The following is a 19,497-nucleotide window of genomic DNA, read 5'->3' as shown; positions in this document are numbered from 1 at the left end:
GATAGAACGTAAGGTCCAAGAGGTGCGGGGTCTTTGTTTACCTGTGTATCTCCAGCACCAGGGTAATTATTTACTGAATGATTAACAAGTTCCTGGCAAAGGAAGCCTTTGACGTGCCTGTTGAATAAATAATTGGGGTCTGTGATGACTCAGGGGGCCTGGGGGGGGGCTTTTTGGGAGGAAATTGGAGGGCTGGATGGGTTGCGCAAAGCAGCACTGCCACACCTGGACATTTCCCAAAGGTTTAGGTTGCCCTGTGGGTCCCTGGAGGGATGAGCAACTTCTCCCTACGGAATCAGATCTTGGTTATGCCGTTCTCAGTATGACACAATCTATGTTGTCAACTTTGAAGTCTCATCTCTGAGTAGATCCAAAACTGTGAAGTGCAGGTGGATGGGTGAATGATGACTCATTAGGACTTTAAAATTTGAATTTAAGACGAAAAGCAGCAACGCTTCTGTACAATATATGGGCAGTGTCCACACTGACCTGTGGTAGGCTTCTTCTTACTCCGGGCCCTCTACCCAGCGCGGGGTCTGATACTTGGTAGCTGCTTACTATTTTTAGAAAGAAGCACTGAAGAGGGGACCACGGCTCCAGATGGGAACATTGTCCTTGGACTAGAGACTTTGATCTTTTTCTACTCTTCCGCTTTGCCACCTGGGAATTCTTCCTAAGGGCCATTTTTGGCAATCAAGTCCCTGAAAAACTAGAAAACAACATCTTGAGAAACATAGGTACCCTTAGCTATTTTACTTTTAAAAAATTAGTATTAATTTGACTGCTTCTACTTTGGGGAGAAAAGACGTCATAAAAAGGTACCATTTTAGTTAAAAACAATAAGCACAGCTCTGGGATAATTTACGTCTTCAGAAGATTTTTAACTTACTTCTCAACTGTATGATATTAGTTGTTATGTGACGGTAGCCCTTAGTCAGTATAACTTTGTAGTGCAGAACTTTAATTATGTTATTTATTTATTTTTGAAGTCTAGCTTTTTTTTTTTTTCTCCTTGGCCACACTGCGTGGCATGTGGCATCTTAGTTCCCCAACCAGGGATCAAACCTGTGCCCACTGCAGTGGAAGCGCAGAGTCCTAACCACTGGACCACCAGGGAAGTCCCTTAACTATGTTATTTAAATACATTTCATATGAGAGAAGATATATACGCTCATTGGCTGTCAAGCTGTATCAAGATGGTGAACAAACTTGTAAATTGAACATAAGACATAGCGTATTCTTTATATTTCTTGAAATGGGGTCAGTGGCTTTAATTATTCCCAAGAATAAAGGAAAAGGACAGACAAATACAAAGTGGAAAGTAGCTAAGTGGAAACTCAAATGCACTCCCTAACGATAGGAATTTGGCCTCTGAATGACATACCTAGGAATTTAATCTTCTAAATCATTCAAGAAAGACATTTTTTTAGTGTGTAATATTGAACTTATGAAAGTGTGTAAACTAGTGTACTTTAGAGAGCGTTTGGCTCAACAGAAATGTTTGTATATAAACGATTTTCCTGATGACCGACAGCTAACTGGAAAGTCCCTTCGGCTAGAACATTCCTCAAACGTGATGGTCATTCAGACTTTGAATGGAGATAGTAGCTCTCAACAAGACATTTAATTAGCCCTTCTCCTTTTTTCAAGATGGATAATATTCACTCCCCTTTTCGGGTCTTCTCTCTGTTTATCTGTCTCAGCGTCCTGGTTGACGTGCCTCCTCGATGGAGGTTTTCCATTACTCTTTTCTCCAATCCTTTCTCTATTCCGTCCTTCATCAGTTGATAAATGCCACACTTCATATGGAGGGCCAGACCTGGTTGGGGTGGAGGGAGGGAGATACAGGAATGGAAATGTTTTTTAAAAAGACACCCAAGACCCATTCCTGCCCAGAAACCCCTTAAAGGGTTTTTTATGGACTCTGACTGCTTACTGTCTGCAGCCATCACCATCCAGGCTACCTTGCAGTCAGGGGACTGGCTCTGTCTGGGGTCTGCCTTACTCTCTGTTGGCCACTTTGTTTTTCTACGTTTTAATTTCTTTCTCTGTAACACAAAGAAGTGAACGCCATGGTTCCTAAGGAGACCTGCTCCGAGCCCTCCTTTGGTTGCTGGTCCACACATGTTCTGCACCCAGTGGCTCAGTGAATGCTTTTTCCCACACAGGTGCTGACAGCGTGATGAGCTACTTTGTGGAGTCTGCAGTCAGTGGCCCTGCCCCCTACTCAGCGGTGCGACCTGCAGCAGTGGTAAGTGGGACCCCTTCCCTGCCCTCCCCCTGCCCACCGTGCCGTCCCCTCTCCTCCCTCGGTTCCTGCTTTCTGATCTCTCCTAGACAGAAGCAGCTGGGGACCCAACTCCACAGTTGGAATGAGCTTTGAGTTTTTTGGAGGGGCTACATTGTGAGATTATCTGTCGTTTTATCACCATATAAAGTAAAACATCCAAGACTGATAGATTTACTGAGAAAGATTTTTGTGTTGCAGAGAATATGACTCAAACATGAGTAACGGTTAAAGCCAGGTGATTTTTCACAGCTCAGTTCATTTGGTGAAGACTTTTCACACATTGAGGTACCTTAGACCTATTCTTAGCATAATTGAACTTATTTTTCTTCTCATACATAAAAGCTAAAATATACAAGCTTTCTAATAACAGAATTTGAAACTGGAAATAAAGTACAACAACAAATTAGTAGGAAAAATTCCTGAGTCCTAGAATAAGAGGGGTAAAAGGAACTTTAAAATTGGACTAAAGGTTTTTTGCTCTTAGGGAAGAAGGCTTTCACACAAGCTATGTGCTGACCAGTTGAAATATTCAGCTAAATTTCTTATAAATTTACTGTGTGAGAGATCCCGTAATGCTGTCATTCATCGATTCCAATGTTAAGTGAACTTTTAATATTAGCATTGAATCATTAACTATTGATTCTAAATTCTGCATGTTTTTGTATAAAGATAGCCATCATAAATGTTGACCTTTTTTTACTTAATCTCGATATGGACAGATAAGTTTACTGTTAACTCTTCCAAATACGTTTATGGGTCTATATAGACTCCAGTCTACCAGAGCTCTTTTTTGACTGCAGGCTTTGTCCAGTCTGAGGTTCTGCAGAATTTTTAACTGGTACCCTTCAGTTTGCCATGACCTCTCACTGTAATTGTATATCAAAAGATCTGATGTGTTTGAAAATTATTTTCTGTAGTATTGAAAAAATAATTACTTAAAAAGGTATTTTATGTTCAAGGAATGATTAACACGTCTTCCTTCACTGGCTCTTCTGTAATACATATTTCTTCTTTTTTAAGTGGCTTCTGTTTTCATATAAACGCCATTCACTATTAAAAAATTAGAATCAGGAAAACGTTTAGAGTACAATTTACTTCAGAAATATGTGTAAAACACACACACACAGAACAAGTCCAGACCAAAAGTTATTCCATTCTGCTTAGAAATTGCCAAGAGGCTTGCTAAGGTCCATAGGGCTGGAGGCATTGCCAGGGAAAGGCTCCTTCTGCTTCTCACACAAAGGTTATCGTCTAAGGTCAGCACAAATGACACTAAAGTTTTCTTAAAGGTGATTTTGTAGAGATTTGTTAAAGTAAACAAGGATATTGTGATTTCAGGGCAAAATATGTCATTGACTTGGAAAGGTAGATTTAAAAGCCAGCCTATGCATATACACTGAGAAAACCATAATTCAAAAAGAGTCATGTTCATTGCAGCTCTATTTACAGTAGCCAGGACATGGAAACAACCTAACTGTCCATCGACAGACAAATGGATAAAGAAGATGTGGCACATATATACCACGGAATATTACTCAGCCATGAAAAGAAACGAAATTGAGTTATCTTTAGTGAGGTGGATGGACCTAGAGTCTGTCCTACAGAGTGAAGTCAGTCAGAAAGGGAAAAACAAATACCGTATGCTAACACATATATATGGAATCTAAAAACAATGATTCTGATGAACCTAGGGGCAGGGCAGGAATTAAAAAACAAAAATGCCAGCCTAATTCTTTTTGCCCGTATTGTAATCCAATTAAAAAAGTTCACTAACATGTCGGAAAAAGTGATGCCATGTGAATTTGCATTTATTTTATTTTAGGCACTGAAATAAATTTTATTACACGTATACACATTGCAGGTATAATATTAAGTTATCCTAGACAGCGCATCTGGAAATTGTATGAGATTTAGAAAAAAACCAAGAACAACTCTTAAGTGTGTATTTTCAACTGAAGACCCCAGCCCTGGCTGAATACCCTGGATATTTTTAAGGCCTTTTGAATGGTTTCCACTGGTTTCACAACAAAGAACCCATTTATCCCCAAACCCAGCAGCCATGCCTGAAAAACGTTATCAGCACGTGGGATCCTTTTCACTCCCATATTTCAGAGTTGCTTGGGTAATAGCAGAAAGTTACATGGGAGAACTTCTATGTCATTGTTCTAGCACTTTCACTCATAACTTCTCTGTGGGCCTCAGTTTCTCCATCGCTGGAACTGGTTAGGCAAACTTTCAGAACCATAGAACATGAAGAAAAGTCCTCTGACTTCTTCATTGACGTCCTTTTTAATTAAAAAAAAAAAAAAAAAAAAGGTAAATAGGGCTTCCCTGGTGGCGCAGTGGTTGAGAGTCCGCCTGCTGATGCAGGGGACACGGGTTCCTGCCCCGGTCCGGGAAGATCCCACGTGCCGTGGAGCGGCTGGGCCCGTGAGCCATGGCCGCTGAGCCTGTGCGTCCGGAGGAGCCCGCAATGGGAGAGGCCACAACAGTGAGAGGCCCGCATACTGCAAAAAAAAAAAAAAAAAAAAAAGATAAATAAAATTGATGAGTACAACCTCAAGTTCAATGAGCCAGCTGCTACAGACAACCTCCATCCAGCTTTAGGCTGGGCTGTAATAACAGTCAAAGAATTTGTACATTGCCTACAGAATGTAACTTTGGGACATTGGCGTATGAGAGGAACTAGCAAACCTCACACTCTCAATCCCAATCTAAGATTTCTCAGAGGAGTGAGTACAGATTCATTGACTTTCCCAGACAAGAGCTTTAACGTCCCAGGCACCTGAGTCTTCTCAGTTCTGTTGGAGCCTCACTGTCTGGAGCTCAACCAGTGGTGCTTAATCTGATCATTCAGGTCCTCCTGCCCGGCGCCCTGGTCTCTGGGTTAGTTAGCCTGCGCCACCAAGAAGAGAAACTGTCCCAGGCATGGGAAGTTTGAGGGTGAAAGGAAAACCATAAGGACAGTGGGTTTTTAATCTGGGGGTGATTTTTTAAAACATCTTTATTGGAGTATAATTGCTTTACAATCTGGGGGCGATTTTGTCCCCAGGGGATATTTGGTGATATTTTTGCTTGTCAAAACTTGACGGGCACGGGTGCTCCTGGCCAGAGGGTAGAGGCCAGGGATGCAGCTAAGCATCCCGCACCGCACCGTCCAGTTCCCCATGACAAAGAATTGTCCAGCCTCAAATGTCAGTAGTGCCGAGGTTGAGAAACCCTGCCCTAGAATACACACAAGATCAGGTTTGAAGGTGGGGTGGTACTGTGTGTATTTACTTGTAATTATTGCGTGAGAAAGGGAAATCTTAAAAAAGAAAAAAAAAGTGAGACTGTATCCATGTTATGAGGGGTTCTGCTAAGCAGGCTGCTTTAGTTGTCCAAGAAACAATCTTCTAAACTAGGACACGAATACTTTCCAGGCTCTGAAGACTGCTAAATCTCAGATTCCTTATTTGTGTGTTAGAGGTAGCATTAGCGTGATTTGATCATTTGCCGTACCAGGGGAAGCCTTAAAATAATCACAGCAACAGTTGTAAAATTCGTCCCATACTTCGGGTACTGGCCATTGTACACAGAACTCACATTATCTGCCTCGAGACCCCTTTGTCAAAAGCAGGACACAAGTTCTCTCCCTTGTAAGGTCAGCCTCTCGGGAGACCTTCATGAAAGAAGTGATATCACAGCTGGGGTGGTAGGGAAATGACACTTCTGGAAGTTGTCTGGCCATTGTGTTGGAGGGGGTGACGTTTTCAGGTACTTATGTGGGTTGTGTGTCAGGGACCCTTTCATCCAAGGGGAGGAAGCGCTCCTTCCTGTTATGCTGGCTCAGTGAGCCCGCCGTGAGCCCTGGAAGTCCCTCGAAGCCCTGGTCCTCTCCTGTGTCATCCTCCCCTTCGTGCCGCTGAGTCCGCAGAGCTGGGGGAGGGCCGGTATAGGAGGATGGGCCGCCCCTCATTTTGACCAAACACGTCCTTGTCCTTGGCTACCTCCCCAGCAAGGAGGATGCGGAGGAGGTCCTTGAGGATCGATGGCCCCCGAGCCATGTGAGCTTAGGAAGCACCTTGAACTGTACAGAGGGAAGGAATAGACGACCGCCCACTCACCTGCTCTCAGCGCTCAGGCCTTTGGGAATATAGCGATACGCCGGGCAAGTAACTGTCCAGGGGGCCAGACCACATGGAAGGCTCCGAGCCTTCCATCCTGGGCCAGGCAGCTGTGGGACACAGCCCGGCAAGTACCATGGAAGACACTTAGGCTTTGGAGTCAGAAAGACCTGAGTTAAATTCTGGTCTGTTACTCCTCAGCCATGTGACCTTGGGCACATTACTCCCTCTGAACCTCAATGTCCTCATCTGTAAAATAAGCACAGAGTGTAACTTACCATAGCAGGTCATTGTGATACCAGCCACAAACATGACCTCAGTTAATTCCCTTTCCCTGTGTTTACCATCACTTCTCTATTTTTCTCTGGATTATTTGATCGTGTGAGATGGCCACATACAGGGAGGAGTGGAGATGGTTCCACTGATTGCCCATACAAGGGTGTTTCCAGAGCAAGACGGGGCTCTGGGGGTCAAGATGGAGACATTCTTGTTGAGAAACCTCCTTGCTTCATCAGTACCCTGCACTAGAAATAGCTCCCCTGCCACCAGATCAAAGTTCTCTTGTGATGGGCTGGTGGTTTACAACCCCATTGTGTAAACAGACCTGGTTCTCTTATCTTGAGTAATTGCAGTTTAATTGGGCTTCCTTGGGAAGCAGTTCCCTTCTTAGCCAGTGCTGCTCTCATTCTTCACTCCACCCCACATGCCTTAGGCTGTGCTCACAGGGATGTCTGTGCAGTCCCTGCGCTTCTCGGGAATTTGGGAAGGGCTGGTGCTCGTTTCTATGAAGCTTAGCACACATGCCTTTTCCTTCTCTCTGGGAATCCTGGAGAGCAGTGGATAAGGTATTCCAGATTAGAGAAATGAGAATACAGAAAAAGAAATTTAGAATGTAAATGGAAACTGGAAAAGAAAATTTTTTCTTGTCGCTTGGGGTGGTGATGGCTTTACCTCTGGAGAGGTTGCTGGAACATTATGTTTAAGAAATGATCTATAGCCATAACTCTTAGTGGTAGTCAGAAAATGTGAAGGAAAAAAGAGAGATGTGTCTTTTTCCAGCATCTTAGAAAGTGGGGATTTTCTAAGATACTGGGTTCAGTTAGCACAAACTGGAGAATTTTAGAGCCAGACTATAACCTAGAGGCCATCTCCCAATATCAGGAAATTCAGGTCCTGAGAGGTTAAATTAAGTTGCCTGAGCTTAGAAGTATGATCTGGAATATGGTCCAGATCTCGCGGCTCCTGGTTTAGGAAACTCCTTACCATCAAACGCATCTTGATCATTCTTAAGAAATGTGGAGATGGATAAGAATTTATGACAATTCATGGATTCATATGCTTTATTCATGCTGAATTGAATTTAGGACAAAAAAAACCCCAGAACTCCATTTTGTAGAGCGCTGAGCAAATCGAAATTCCTGCCCAGTTTTTCCACCCTGGGAGGTTCTCCCAATGTCCTATCAGGAGGCTCTGAGTCAGCTTCACCCTCTGTCTCCACACTTGGGATGGATGCCTGGGGCTGGCACCCCGTGGAGTCACTGGGAGTCTGAAGGCTTCCCGCTAAGCGAGTGGAAGCTGATGTGTGACACGCATCACACCCCATATCTCTCAGCAAGAGAATGTCAAGTCCAGGCGCCCAGAACTGGGGCAGGTCCCACCGAGTAATGTCTTGAGTGGAGGGGGCTGTGGTCTCAGGCTGGCGTGAGAAGCTGCAGCATCGGTCACTGCCCCCCTCCCCTGCCTTGGTCTGCAGCCCCAGGCCTGGGGGCGTCTCAGGGTGGCCTCAGCTGTGGTCCACGTAGCCCGTGTGGAGGCCAAGCACAGCTTTTCATGGAGAGCAGAATCCGCTGTTCCCATCTCTGTTCTCTCTGTGCTTCAGATTCTTTTTTGTCTCAGAAACCTACAGTGGTCTGGCCTGCCCTTTCACCAAGGCCCAAGCCCATCACTCTTATTGTTTTAAAAAGAATTTCCTGGCCTTGAGTCTAAAATTAAATCGCCCTTTGAGGGTTTCCTATTTTGTCTGTTCCTGCCTCTCCTGTGGCTGCAGCACCCTCGCCCCCTCCCCCTTGGTGGGAGAGCTGAGGGGTGTTTCGGTGTTGCCTCTTTCCTTTCTCGAGGGAGCAGGATGCATGTGCCCCCTGAAGCAGAGGTGCCCCGGATACAGTTTGCCCCAGACTCCTCCCCAGCGATGCCAAAGCACTTCTCCGTGAATGTAAAGAGGTGCTGACTGGTCTAGCGTCTTCTCAGGATGAGGAAGCCCAGACTCGATGACAGGTCTGCGGAGTCGGTCAGGCCAGCCTGGGAGGGCAACTGCCTGCAATGAGGTGAAAGGTTTTAAGGTGAGAAGTTCCCCATTTATTGCACAGACTTGCACCTAGCATGTGAGAGCCCCTGGACGGTTCAGCAGCTAGGCAGGCACTTCCTAACTTCACTTTCTCTACTGAAAAATGGGAAAGGTGGTGGCAGAATGGCATGTGAGCACATTTCAGGGAAGAATGAAGACAACCGACATGAAGGTGTTAATGCATTTGAAGGGGACCTTGTATGTCATGAATCTAAATGATGACAACTTCCGGTTCTCTAGGCTTTTTTTTCCACCCTGGGGTGGCTTTTTTTTTTAAATCAAATGAAGGTTGTCAGTTACAAGGTCAGGAGAAAGAATGTGGATGGATCAGCAGAAAGGAGACTTGCAGTTGGAAAGGAACTTGGTGATCACTGGGGCCAACCTCCTCAGGAAGCAAAGGTTTAAGGAGGTTAAGAGATGGGCTGGAGGCTACGCAGCTCCTTAGGGGCAGAGCAGGACTCAGACCCAGGCTTCCTGATTTCCAGTCTCCTGTCTTCCTACCGGAGGGTATGAACATCTATGCCAGGCCTAGAATGATGTGGAGTTATCCCCGTGGATGGCAAACCCCTGCACTCATCCATCCAGTGTTAACTCAGCTTTGCGTCTGGGCATGTATATTTTTTTAAGCAGCAGGATCTAGAAATATTTATGTGTCTTATATGTTTATGGCCCGGTACTAAGGCTAAACCCTAAAATTCTGAAGTCGGTTAAACGAAAGACAGATGCACTCCCACAGAGTTTGTGCTCTGAGTGACACATACACGAGAAGGGTCAGGAAGGGTTTGCGGAGCAAATGCCTGGACATTTAAGGCTGCTTGGCTCAAGACAGAAACGAACTCTTACAGAAACGCCGCCGCCATCAGTTTGCGATGTAGTGTTGAAAAACTACTCCCCTGTTCCCTCTTTTCCAATTGGGGGGTCTTTGGAGGGGGTGGAGGAAAGGAAGCCTCTGGGCAGAGGCAATGCTGGGAGGTTTGGCAGGGCTGGGGGGTAGGTGAAGAGCAGCCACAGGGAGGGGGCCGCGTGGGTGGGGCGGGGAGACGGAGGTCCCTGGTGGAAGCATCGGAGAGGCGAACCGGCGGGACAGGGGAACAAGGGGGACGTAATACCATACATGAAGCCCTGACTGCAGCAGGGGGGCAGTGGTCGGCTGTGGTGATGACGTCACAGCTGGCTCATGTTGGAGCAGAGACAAGTGTGTGTCCCTCATCCTAGTAGTTTCCAGACTTCAGGGCTTTTATGCTATTTCTTTCCAGGATCGGAAAGCAAAGCATTTAGGCTGCAGGCTCGAGTCCTCTGAAGCCTCTCAGAGGACAAGGACAGCAGTGCTGGTCCCTGGAGATGGGGTGGGGAGGCTCATCACAGCGTGTGACACAGCAGGGCAGGAGTGCACGCTCTCCTGAGACACCCAGGGCACCCAGGCCCTCCAAGGCTGCATGGATACCACCCTCCCCTTAGCAGCCGCTTGCTAACCCACACGGTTCTGAAGCTCTGCCCTTGGTGTCTCCCACACCGAGCACTTTTGTGTTTTTCCTCCTGTGTCTTTAACTGGCCCTTCGTTGTTGTTTCTCCCTTACTTTTCCTCCCAACGACAGGCAACTTCATAGATCCATTTTTTCAAAAGTGAAATATAATTGACTTAATATTATATTAATTTCAAGTGAACATAGTGATTCAATATTTTTATACATTACGAAAAGGTCCCCACGATAAGTCTAGTAACTGTCTGTCCCCATACAAACTTATTACAATATTACTGACTATATTCCCTATGCTGTACACTGTAGTCTCATGACTTACTTATCTGATAACTGCTCTGAATCCCCTTCACTTATTTCACTCATCCCTCCACCCCACCTCCTCTCTGGCCACCACCCGTTTGTTTTCTGCATCTGTGAGTCTGTTTCTGTTTTGTTATTGTTCATTTGTTTTGTTTTTTGGATTCCATATGTAAGTGGAATCATACAGTATTTGTCTTTCTCTGTGTGAGTTATTTCACTCAGCACAATACCCTCTAGGTCCATTCATGTTGTTGCAAATGGCAAGATTCTATTCTTTTTCTTGGCTGAGTAGTATTCCTGTGTGTGTGTGTGTGTGTGTGTGTGTGTGTGTGTGTGTGTGTATGTGTACCTTATCTTTATCCATTCATCCATCAATGTGCAGTTAGGTTGCTTCTATATCTTGGCAATTGTAAATAATGCTGCAGTAAATATTGGGGTGCACATATCTTTTCAAATCAGTGTTTTTGTTTTGTTTGGGTAAATACCCAGAAATGCAATTGCTGGATGGTGTGGTAGAGCCATTTATGATCCTTTCTCTTTTCTTTTTTTTTTTTTTGCGGTACGCGGGCCTCTCACCGTTGTGGCCTCTCCTGTTGCGGAGCACAGGCTCCGGACGCGCAGGCTCAGCGGCCATGGCTCACGGGCCCAGCCGCTCCGCGGCATGTGGGATCTTCCCGGACTGGGACACAAACCTGTGTCCCCTGCATCGGCATGCGGACTCTCAACCACTGCGCCACCAGGGAAGCCCTCTCTTTTCTTTTTAACTGCCATTTTCCCTGACTCTATACTTTAACTAGATCCTTTACACTTCTAGATCTAACTGTATCCTTTCCTGTCTTCTCCTGTCATGCTGCCACCTTAAGGACCTCTGCACCAAATTGCTCTGCCATCTTTCCATCTGAACACAACCAAAAGAGAAATATCCTTCCAACCTCCTTACTTCCGTACTTAAACTCACCATTTTCACTATCATGAAAGCAAGCAATCTAAGCATGATCTTGGATCCCCCCTTGCCTTCATCGCCAGTGAGCCATAAAATCATGTTGACTCTTCCTTTGAAAGGTATCTTACACTTCTTGCTTCCTCTTCACCTCTACATTCATGACCTTAATCCAACTCTTCGTAACTGGCCACTGCTCAGCACTGGCACTGAGGGGAAGCATTCAAATGGGGGCAAAGCCGAAGGGTGGCCCCCAAATGCAGTACTCAAGCTACGTAAATCTTAATGCAATAATTTTGACAATCAAAATGAATGCAAAAATTATTAAAAGAACTAAAAAATTTAAATACAGTAGGGGGACTTCCCTGGTGGCACAGTGGTTAAGAATCCGCCTGACAACACAGGGGACAGGGGTTCAATCCCTGGTCTGGGAGGATCCCTCATGCCACGGAGCAACTAAGCCCGTGCGCCACAATTACTGAGCCTGCGCTCTAGAGCCCGCGAGCCACAACTACTGAGCCCATGAGCCACAACTACTGAAGCCTGCGCGCCTAGAGCCCGTGCTCCGCAACAAGAGAAGCCACCACAGTGAGAAGCCCGCGCACCGCAACGAAGAGTAGCCCCGACGTGCCGCAACTAGAGAAAGCCCGCACGCAGCAGCGAAGACCCAACGCAGCCAAAAATAAATTGATTAAAAAAATAAATTAATATAAATAAATACAGTTAGGATCGGTAGTACTGATTTTTCCCTTTACGCCTCAGGCTGTGACCTGGCTCTGCAGGCACCGTGGCTGCCTTGTCATCCTCCTCACCTGATCCTGCTAAGTCCATCCGACTTAGCGCTATCGAATGGGTCCTTCTAGGACATCTTGAGTCACCATGTCACTCTTACTAGCTTTAAGACAACCTCTAATGCCTTTCTCCTGCAGCCAAATTCTGGTCTGGTGTTTCTGGCCCTCAACACTGTCCCTCCAGCTCTCATTCTTGCTAGTTGCTCTCCATTGCAAGCGTTCTCATTGCCATGAGCACACTTTCCCCTCATGCTTGTCACTTCCAAACAGCAGTCTTTATCTCTCTATATCCCCAAGCCGAGTCTTTCGGATCCTTCCTTACATCGCCATCTACGTTCCTTGGCACCTTTAGGTGTGTCATCTTCTTCTGCTCTCTACACCTTCATGTTCTAGGCTAAATCTTACCTGACTTTTTGGTTATTACCTTAATCTGCTTCCTCTAGGAAGTCTTACCTGCTGTCACTCTCCTCCCCCTACACATCAGTACTTAACCCTGTCACATCTCCTTGCTGTAATTTCCTGTTTACTAGTTTGCACTGCTGAGGGTAAAGTTCATATATTGCTCATACTGTATTCTTAGCATCTAACATAATAGTTGGCACAGACTAGTTGTGTGATACAGATTTGTTCACAAGTGTCCATTATCATAATCCATCTAGTACTTACCATGGGATGGCAGCCTCCCTGCTTGAGCAATCCGAGCCACACAAGGTTCACATTGCACAGATACAGAAAAAGACAATCTGAAATCAGGTAGACCTCGACTAGAATTCTATCCCCATTGTTTTACTAGCTGTGTGGTCTTTGGAAATTTACTTGCCCTCTGCAAGCCTCAATTTGTTCTTCTGTAAAATGAAGGTAAGGATACCAATCTTGCACAGCTATGGTGAGGATTAAACATGACCATCTCTCCATCATGCTTAGATCACTGATGGGCATGGGGTGGTGTGCAATGTACGTTAGCTCCTTTCAATAATCCCCTGTGGGATGAATGAGTGAGGACCCATCAGATGGGTTCCCTAAACTGTGATGGGGGCTAGGAGGGTTGCTTGCATCTCCTGAACTCACCTCCATTCTCCAGCAGCCAGGAAAGGAAGATGTTGAACTTGTTTTGGGTGGTGCCCTTGTCAAGCATGGAGGTGGGTGCTTTGCTTCCCAGATTTCTGACTTGTTAATAAGCAGCTTCTTTCTCCTCAGCTGAGAAGGTTTCATAATGAATTGGAACTGGCTCTGTGGTTCTCTTGAGTAAAAATGTCATTTTCATACTCTGTGAAATAGGTATTCAGTCAGTTTGTGAAATGTCTAATAAACAGGCAGGTGTCTAGGTGACAAGGGTCATGATGCTCCCAGGAGCATCTGTGAGCAAAGATGTTCATGGTTCATGGTAAGCTTGGTGCATTATCTCCTGCTCATTCTTAAAAATAGGTTCCCCTGGCACCACTGAGGACAGCTAAGGAGGAAATATGTCTTAAAAATTGACTTCCCTCTATAAAATAATAAGTGAACCCTCCCTGACAACAAAGAGCCTGCTATGGGAGCTGGAGAGACTCCACAAAAAATGCCAATCACGAAACTCAAGGAGATGCTATATGTGGTTGTTGGTCAAAGCTGTGTGCTGACTCGCTGTATGGCCACGTGGTCATCACCTGGGTCTGGAACCTCATTGCTTTATCCCTAACCCACCACTTACTCCCACCCTCTATCTCCCCTCTACAGCGCTCTCAGATCATTTTCCTTCAACACCTCTTTGCGAATCATGCCTCACCTTCAGTGACCTTTCCTTAGCAGAGAAAGCCTCAACTTTTTCACCTGAATTCAAGTTCTCCTCTTGTCCCCACCATCCTAGCAGGGCCTGCACCAAACCACCCACCACCTGTCTACAAGGATCCTACTGGTACCACCTACTGCCTTCTTACAAGGACTTTGTGGTTTAGGCAAACCATGCACACACTGCTCCCAAAGAAGACAGGGCCAGGTCACTTAGAGTGCTCCTTTATGCCATTTAAATACAAAATTTCCTCGCTCGAGACCCTATTCCTACAACTCTGATACTTGACACTGAATTTTGAGAAATACTGTATATGAAAAATGGGGATAGACATTGAGAGCACAGAGCTCATCTAGGAAATGTGCTTGAAATTGATTCTGTTGCAAAGGATTGTCGGGGATCCAAAAAGAAAATCTTAATGTAGCTGCTTCAGGAGCTTACAGTATTAAAATACAATGTCAGCAATATGGTTTTATGCCAGAATTAAGGAAACGTTTTCTGACCGGAGCTCAGCTGAGCGTTCTTTCTGATGTTTTCCCTAAATCTCGGTCCCAAACACAAACGGCAGGACTGCCATTGCTCTGTTTGTATTCTTGTGGCTCTCACCAGGGCCTCCTGGTAGCAGAAGCCAAGGACATTAGCCTTTGATAGACAAGAACTCAATGTGACTCCGTTCAGTCCCCAGGGTTTTATTCCATTCTCAGCACCTTTAACCCACCTGGAAGAGGAACAGCCCCGAAGTAAACTTCATCCAGCCGTAGTCTGAATGATTTTATGAATATTATGAAAAATATCACGTAAATTAATGTGCACAAAACCTCCTTTTACATTTTGGTCTTGATTGCCATTTTTCTCTGTGCCAATATACCCTCTTATGCTATTTTTACTGAGCTTGAGCGAATGGATGGTTGCAAAATGGGGAAGAGACTGTAGACAGTGAATGATTGAGTCTAACGTAATAGGGCTGCCGCTCAAGGGGAGAGAGGATGTAAGAGGTTCTCCAATTAGAGGCTCTGACCGCGGGTTAGCAAGCTACTCTTCAGGGATGAGAATTCCACCTGAGGGGTTACATTTATTAATTAGCGCCTTAACGTTGATAGTTTTAATCACATCAGATTCTGGCAAAGTTCCGTTTCCTTAACTGGGGTCTTTATGGAGGTGGAGGGGCCAAACAGAAGAGAGAAAGAATAAAAAAGAAGAAAAGAAAGTTGAGGGTGGGCCAGTGTAGACTAGACTCCTATTCTTAGGAAATCTTCTTTCCATGAATTTGCTCCTTCTTTTGTGTCTTAATTGTTAACCTTCTTGCTTAATCCCAGGAATGTTAAGGGTCTTATATTAATACCTACTTTATATTAGGCTCCATGTACACTCCTTATTACATGCATTTAATATAGGAATACATAATTTTATGACATGCATTTCATATTTTGTTTTGCTTTATGTATTATTTTCTTACACATATTATTTCATTCAATCCTCCTACCTTATGGGGTAGGTATTATTATTTCCATCTTATAATTGAGTAAACTGAGGTTTAGATAAAGGAACAGGCCCAGGCCCCCATCAGTAAGTGATGGAGCCAGGATTTGAATCCATGTATATGTGGCTTCAAAGAATAGGGTCTTAAACACTTCAAATCATGGTCTCCCACACAGTGTATTTGTCCTACTTAGAGAGTACTGGGTGGAGAGTATATTTTGTGGATTCTATAAAACTGATAAGAGAGTTGCACAAGTACCCAAATGTTGGGAAAACCTGAGAATTCCAGTCTATCAATCAATATCGTTAAAACCTATGCACATCGATTAACTGAAAAAGGAGTGATTTGTATCATTTAGGTCCATTTTTTGTTTTTCCTTTGGCATTTGTCACCTATTGGTTCTATGATAATGGAATGTCTCGTAAGAATATCCTTTCATGGTATTTTTATAGAGTAAGGTTACATAAAAAAGAAAAAATGCCAGGACTGTGTAAAGATGACCAAGATTCTGCCTTGCTATTAACCATGGGTCCTTATTTGAAAATTTAAAAAATTCTTCAAATGCTTGGGGATGAAAATAAATGTATACATTGTCTAAGTCAGAAAGCCTTCCTATTCCCTGTGTCTTTTTTTTTGGGTGGGAGGTACTGATCAACAGTTGGTTCTATCCTGTTATCATCTGTGGATGAGTCCTACGTATGGATGATATGAAGTTGCTGTTCCATTAGGGAATCTTAATATATTTCCTTTTTCTCCTGATCACAGAGGCAGGGACCTCTCAGCTCTTACGAAGATCCTCGAATGGCCTGTGGTTTCCAGTCCACTTATCACCCGCCGAGAGCTTGCTACCCCTTCTGGGATGAGACGGCCACTCAGGAAGTGCCCACTGGTCTTGAACACTGCGGCTCAGGTAGGAACATAAACGGAGGCTGAGACTGAGGATGGAGTTGAAGGACAATGGCAATTGGATGAGGGCTGCATCCTTCACCCTCTGCTGTCACAGCTGCCCTGGCTCACGTGGGTACCAGATGCTATTATTCTATGGAAAGTCCCAGGACTTTTCAGTCACGTTGAGTGACTTTATTCTCCAGTGACAGGAAGACTAAACTCTAGGAACGGGCCCACGCGAGGTTGCTTTAGGTCTTCATTTTGTAGATAGTTCTCTCCACTGTGCCTGTCCCGAGCCTTATCCACTTCAGCCTGGCTGTTGACAAAGGACCTAGAAGGTTTGCAGTCATGAAGTGTGACAGATAGACAGAGGGTGTGTGAACTAGTCAGCCTTCTTACAGGACGTACTTTCTTCCATTCGTCTTCTCTTTCCGTCATCCTCTCCCGCTCTGCCCAGGCCCGCCTGCATCTGTCTTCTTTTCCCTCGTCCCCTTTCTCTCTCTTCAACTCTTCCTCACAGAAGCTCCTCTCGAAATTCCCTTCACTCCTAACCTGCTGGTCATGGTGCTGCCCTCTGGTGAACAGAAGCCACTCTCCCAAGGACTGGAGAAGTTCAAAGTCCTTACTCCATTCTTTTTTGCCAGAGTCACTGTGTTTCTCACAAATTCCATTAGCCCTTGCTTACCTGCCAGCTTTTTTTCTTTTTTTGGTTTATTTTTAATACAAAATGTAAATCATAAATTTAGGGCTTCTGAAATGATTGATTCTGACATTAAGTTCAATGTTTCATGAGATCAGGGTATGATAATATATCCAAGTACCAAAAAGCCAGTGTTTTCTCCCAGGATGAATTCTTAGCACAAGAAATTTCATAACTCTTACAGATTGAAAACATGTAATTCTGATGAAGTACATAGGGGAAAAGCCACTGGAAACTAACTTAAATGCAATTTTGTTTGTTCAGTATCTCTCTACCCTATAAAACTATATGGTAAACTTCTTTTATAATAGTGGAGAAATAAAGAAAATGTTTGCTTTGTTGTCCATACTGTATATTTCACTGAAAATAGACAGACACACAGTGAGATGCTGTAGCGCTTGGTGGAGGTTGAGAAGGATGGGAGTCCGCTTCTCCGGGGCAGAATGAAATCGACTCCTGTGTTCCATATTGTCTTGACTCAATAGCCCTTGATCTTGGAGGTATTCTTTGGTACTACCTTGGATCTCAGACAGGATAACATTTATGCTGCCACTTCCTGCCTGGCATCTCACTTCCCCCAGGCATAAATACAATGGTCTCGGCTATCTACCCATTTCATGAGGCGGCAGAGAGGATATTGTAGCTGCTCACAGGTTAGACTTAAGGACTTAAAATTTTAACAGATGAAAAAGCTGATCCTTTAAAATTCTAAACAAAATATAGATTTTGTTTGTATAAGCATGAATCCTGTTCATGCCACTAGGCTTTCTTTTTTTAATCAATAATTATCTTCTCTTCTTTTATTTATTTTTTGACATCTTTATTGGAGAGTAATTGCTTTACAATGGTGTGTTAGTTTCTGCTTTATAACAAAGTGAATCAGCTATACATACACATATATGTCCATATCTCCTCCCTCTTGCGTCTCCCTCCCACCCTCCCTATCCCACCCCTCTAGGTGGTCACAAAGCACAGAGCTGATCTCCCTGTGCTATGCAGCTGCTTCCCACTAGCTATCTATTTTATATTTGGTAGTATATGTAAGTCCATGCCACTCTTTCACTTCATCCCAGCTTACCCTTCCCCCTCCCCATGTCCTCAAGTCCATTCTCTACGTCTGAGTCTTTATTCCTGTCCTGCCCCTAGGTTCTTCAGAACCAATTTTTTTTTTTTAGATTCCATATATATGTGTTAGCATACGGTATTTGTTTTTCTCTTTCTGACTTACTTCACTCTGTATGGCAGGCTCTAGGTCCAGCCACCTCACTACAAATAACTCAATTTCTTTTCTTTTTATGGCTGAGTAATATTCCATTGTACATATGTGCCACATCTTCTTTATCCATTCATCCGATGATGGACACTTAGGTTGCTTCCATGTCCTGGCTATGGTAAATAGAGCTGCAATGAACATTGTGGTCCATGACTCTTTTTGAATTATGGTTTTCTCAGGGTATATGCCCAGTAGTGGGATTGCTGGGTCATATGGTAATTCTATTTTTAGTCTTTTAAGGAACCTCCATACTGTTCTCCATAGTGGCTGTATCAATTTACACTCCCACCAGCAGTGCAAGAGGGTTCCCTTTTCTCCACACCCTCTCCAGCATTTGCTGTTTGTAGACTTTTTGATGATGACCATTCTGACCTGTGTGAGGTGATACCTCATTGTAGTTTTGGTTTGCATTTCTCTAATGATTAGTGATGTTGAGCATCCTTTCATGTGTTTGTTGGCAATCTGTGTATCTTCTTTGGAGAAGTGTCTGTTTAGGTCTTTTGCCCATTTTTGGATTGGGTTGTTTGTTTTTTTGGTATTGAGCTCATGCCACTAGGCTTTGAAGTCTTATATCTCCCAGTGCAACAGAGATTAAAGCTCCCTTGCCTTAACGCTTTCAGCTCTGGATGGTGTTTCTGTAGCTACCAATTTACAGCTCACTACATCTTATTAATACATGCTAGGAGTAGCTGAGGTCATCTCCACACTCACCCATAGCCTCAGGATCAGAATGTCTCATATTCATAGCAAAAAGTCTTGGCTCATCTCTTGTTTTAGCTAAGAAGTATTGATACATAAATTCCCAAGTGAAGATGATTTTTGATTCTCCTCCTTGTCAAAGTTCTCAAAGGTAAAATAGTTTTTATTTCAGGGCCAATGAGACACAGTGTCTGTAAAGAATTTTAAGCACCTCAGGAGGAAGCTGCCTTAAAATGCAAGGACTGATAGTCGTGTAATAGAGTCTACTTTCCACAGTTTACTTGTTCAAGAAGGAGGAAGCCGGGGTCACCCAGACTGATGGTTCTTGGGTAGGATGGGAAGACGAGGGCACATAATAACCAGTCCTAAAATGACCTGGGTTGTCACCAACTGCAGCTTAGAAATGCTAGCAAGCTTCCATGTGGGAATGGTGCTTT

General features: G+C 44.3%; 1 protein-coding gene across 2 annotated transcripts in view; it reads left to right on the top strand.

Annotated features, from left to right (window-relative positions):
- Positions 1-2,168: 2,168 nt before the first annotated feature.
- ETS1 (ETS proto-oncogene 1, transcription factor) overlaps positions 2,169-19,497 on the top strand; it is a 113,973-nt gene continuing 96,644 nt past the window's right edge. For both annotated transcript variants that reach the window (XM_089915803.1, XM_022556292.3), the window contains exons 1-2: positions 2,169-2,251; positions 16,266-16,410. In XM_089915803.1, coding sequence (XP_089771929.1) covers positions 2,183-2,251; positions 16,266-16,410 — 214 coding nt within the window. In that variant the 5' untranslated portion in view covers positions 2,169-2,182. The remainder of the gene's footprint in view (positions 2,252-16,265; positions 16,411-19,497) is intronic.

Source organism: Delphinapterus leucas, chromosome 7, assembly GCF_059928025.1.
Source record: "Delphinapterus leucas isolate spDelLeu-1000000601 "Yukka" chromosome 7, BTC_Dleu_Yukka2, whole genome shotgun sequence".
Taxonomy (NCBI): Eukaryota; Metazoa; Chordata; class Mammalia; order Artiodactyla; family Monodontidae; genus Delphinapterus; species Delphinapterus leucas.
The sequence above is the reverse complement of the archived record's forward strand: the minus strand, read 5'-3'. Positions and strand labels throughout refer to the sequence as shown.